Source organism: Trachymyrmex septentrionalis, unplaced genomic scaffold (assembly GCF_001594115.1).
Source record: "Trachymyrmex septentrionalis isolate Tsep2-gDNA-1 unplaced genomic scaffold, Tsep1.0 scaffold52, whole genome shotgun sequence".
Taxonomy (NCBI): Eukaryota; Metazoa; Arthropoda; class Insecta; order Hymenoptera; family Formicidae; genus Trachymyrmex; species Trachymyrmex septentrionalis.
The window spans coordinates 504,746-508,724 of NW_017305694.1; the positions used below are offsets into that span (position 1 = coordinate 504,746).

Sequence of the window (3,979 nt, forward strand, 5' to 3'; positions counted from 1 at the left end):
ATTTGTAGATTTTAGTGTCCTCAAGGTACGTAGTTTATACCTCGCTTCTGCACCGATGATGAAAAGCAACTCCGAGGAGCCAAAACGCGCCTGGATCCAATTCGCGAACCAGCCCGCTTAGGGTTGACTACGGCCAAATTCTGATCTTAACTCAATCGGCGACCGATTCAAGCGGCGGAATCGCTCGCAGCGAAATCTCCGACTGTACGATCCGTCGTACCTAATCTAATCTTTCCCAAAGAATTAATAATTCTATCTGTGCAGTTAACGAAATACCACGGGCACCGCCGTTCGACAACTTAATCGCGGTTTAACTGAAATCGAGTCAGTTCTGCATCCTCAACGCCGTTCGGAGAAAAGACGTCCTATATATGTTACAAGAAAAGAATAGAATATATATTTTATATGCGCAAATTAATAATATTAGTGGTACACACGCGCGTAATACGTATCATCATTTTTTTGCAAATTAATACGAGCATCGGTACGGAGTAACTGCCCCGAGGCCCACGTTCCCCTCGATCCCCCCAATCCTTCCGTCGACGTCGCCTCTCGCCAGACGACGAGCCAGAGAGGGACAGCTCTCTTCCGCGGATCGAGATGAGATCGCGGCCAATCAGCGCGACGCGCCGCCGTGCCCCCTATCACTCTCATCCACGCTGACACGCTCGGCGTGGATTCAAGTGGGGGGAGAGAGACGCGTGCGAATTGCGACCGCGTGGCAGCGCCACCTTCGCGCCCTCTCTCGCCCTCCTCTTCTCTCTCCCACGGTGAACGGTGGGCCGAACGCGGCCGGGCGAATCGCAGTCACGGGGGTTGGATCCCGCCCATTGCGCTCATGCCGCCCATTCGACGACAGCGGACCGGGTGGTGACGAGAGGGTTTTTACGATCGCGTACGGCGCCGCGTTCGCTCTACGCCTGTGTGGCGTACAGCGTCATCCCGGTTGAGCGCGCGCGAGACCGGGAGTTACGTTATTATAGCAAGAGGACCCGGAACGTGGACCGACTCTCCCGTATTGTATATCATGGTGATCCTCTCGTGCCCTCTCGTCGCCTCCTCGCATGGCGCTTAACGATCGCCGGCGGTGCTCGCGGAGTTGATAGCTTAGTAACTCTCGCGAATAATTTCCTTCGCATCCGTCGCGATCACAATTCGTGACGTCCCATGCGATGTCGCAGAAAGGTCGGCAGCAGCCGTGAACGATTGAGAGTTTATTATCTGCGTACCGCGCGGTGTATCCACAAGTTTACAAGGAGCTCCTCTTTACTCTGATTTCTCACGGAGATCATGAAGGTACGTACCGCGGATACTCGCAAACGTAAGGACTAATCAATGCGTAAGAGGAGAATAAGGAGGATATTGTGGTTCTATACAGTCATAATAATTCATTTGAATATAACTTACAGATTGAATTACGTCTATTTTTGACAATATTTTATTGTCTAGACTAACTTTATATAATTTCGGTTTAATCTTCTAATTCTCAAAACTAGGAAAAGATAAAAAGTAAATTAAACTCTGATTATTAAATATAATCTACATTAGTAGAAATGATGAACATTAGTTACAAGAATGACTCACGAAATTGATGAAATATACTACACAATAATTATTTATGACTGATTTGAATAAGCGAAAGTGGCCTTTCAATATCAATCTAAAATATAGATAAACAAATGAATATTTATAATTTTACTATAAACACCATTTATGAATTTTTGAAAGAAATTCGTAACATTAATGCGATTTAATCAGTTTTGTGAATCACTTATAAATTGTTTTTATCGGTGCATGTATTCAATGCAATCGACCGATCTAATTGCATTTAGTGTTCGAAGATGTATTAAGAATTTCTGATTTTTTTGGATTATTGGAACCACGGAACAAATTATCGTACTTCGTGAATTTTTAATTCATATCAAACGCATATTAAAATATTGAAAAAATTGCTAATTACTAATATATCCATTATTCTGTGATAAAATAAAATAAAACTGACGTGTCAAAACGCAACATGGCAGTTTCAATCAGTGACCCTTGATGAAAATGATAAACAACTTATTTCGCATATTTGCACTGACCTTTTCAAAATAATTATATAGAAACTCAGTAATTATAATTTTTATTCGAATTGCGACATTAGAACTTAAGTAAAAGAACTAATAGCAAATTAAAGCACCAGTATCATCGTACACAAATTGACGTAAAAATGTGTATTTAACGTAAATATAAAAAAAGCTTAAAACATCAAATTCTCAATACATTTTATTTATTGTCGTATTATAAGTAAAATCTATTTTATGATTTGAAATATTTGCATTTTGTTTTTACACAAATTAAATCAGAGTATAATAGTTTTAATATGCACTATAGTGCGCATTAGTGCGTTCAAATTCATTGTAACATTAAAGAGATAATATTGATGTTATGATAAAAATATTGCAAGAGTTTAGAGTACAGACATTCATTCGCAAAATAGACAAACATTCACAAAATAAGTAAACTGGAAAAAGAGTCTGGATGCATTAATTGGAATACTGGTTGAAAATGGACAAATTAAAATTTTTTCATTGAATCTATTATGATTCTAGTTGAGATAACTAGAATTCTGATTAATCAGAATCTTTAGGTTCTTTCATTTTCAATCAGAAATTTTTTCAATGTATAAAATAAAATTGTAAAATTTCAACAAAGTGTTATTGTCCAAAATCAATGTATCAATAAATTAGATAATTAAACAATCCAATATCATTGCTTGTTTTCTTTGTGCAAATACTTGATGTGTTAAGATCGGCGATCATTAGAGTGTCTTTTCCTATTGACATCGAACCTTCACGATGTCAGAACATTTTGTTTTACTAAAATAGTTACAATAATAAAATAAAGAGCGAAATATGTTGATAAAACTTGCGAGTCACACACTTTGTTTTAGCTGTTTATCATCTCGAGTTTCTTTGAATCTTATGCGTTGACCTCGTAGTTGCAAGGGTTCGAAAATCTAGAGTCTAGATAATCAGAATTTCATAACTCCGGCGCCAGTCATTATCAATTAATTGTCACGATGTCACATCGTAGGATTCAAACTCTTAGGTATCGTTAATAAAATATCTTATGCTTTGTTTACGTTTAAATGTTTGAATTGCTTATTTCGCGTATTATGCGATTCTACGCGAAACCTCGCAGTATTTTTGCAATAGCCGTGCTCGAAATTAATGCGAATAGTGTTTTTAATAAAAAATTATTTGTCAAAATTAACAAGAAATTAAATAAAAAAAGAATATCAAAATTATTTGTAAATGCTGTAAATACATTTAGTTTTATGTAACTAACTCAGCGAGTTAATCGTTTAATTCATTTTTCTCGCGCTTTTACTCTCGATCTTTGCATCTCGCGCTACGTTCCGTTATATGTCGCAAATAGTTACTATATTAGTATATTAAATCAATGAAAAATCGCGTGGTACATAATTTTGATATGTTAATGGCATAAAAGAGAATCCAAGATCTTTATTTATATTTCTAGATATAAGTCTGTCGCTAACTATCACGCTAACTCGCATGGATGAATTACGCATCCGGCTGTAGGTAGATGCTTGCATGAAGCATACCTATGCGTGAGCGAAACTGTAAATTCGCGTAAGATCACGTCGCGGGGACAGTCGGCGGCCCACGCCAACGTGAATTGTTGCCGCAAGTTGAAGGCGATCCTTTCAGGATCGCGACGCGTCAGAATCCGCGGCGCACGCACGTGTGGTCCAGTAAATTGTCGACGTAAAGCGCGCAAAATGCCGCATCAGCTTGATCCGGAGTTATATGGCTCCGTTTTTTTAAGCGTCTCTCTCTTTCTTCTTGGCTGTCGCGAACGGAGTAACGTGCGAGCGACGAATAAAAGACGTGACACGAAACGAAATAAAGGGATGGCAGGGAAACGCGAGGCGCGCCTCGCCTAGAACGAATTTATCGCTCACAAGCAAAAG

At 39.0% G+C, this 3,979-nt stretch overlaps 1 protein-coding gene across 1 annotated transcript in view; it reads left to right on the forward strand.

Moving 5' to 3' along the window:
• The first annotated feature begins 1,249 nt into the window (after nucleotides 1–1,249).
• The window catches only part of LOC108751823 (LIM/homeobox protein Awh-like), a 21,344-nt gene continuing 18,614 nt past the window's right edge, over nucleotides 1,250–3,979 (forward strand). Inside the window, exon 1 of the mRNA XM_018492247.1 lies at nucleotides 1,250–1,296. Coding sequence (XP_018347749.1) covers nucleotides 1,291–1,296 — 6 coding nt within the window. The 5' untranslated portion in view covers nucleotides 1,250–1,290. The remainder of the gene's footprint in view (nucleotides 1,297–3,979) is intronic.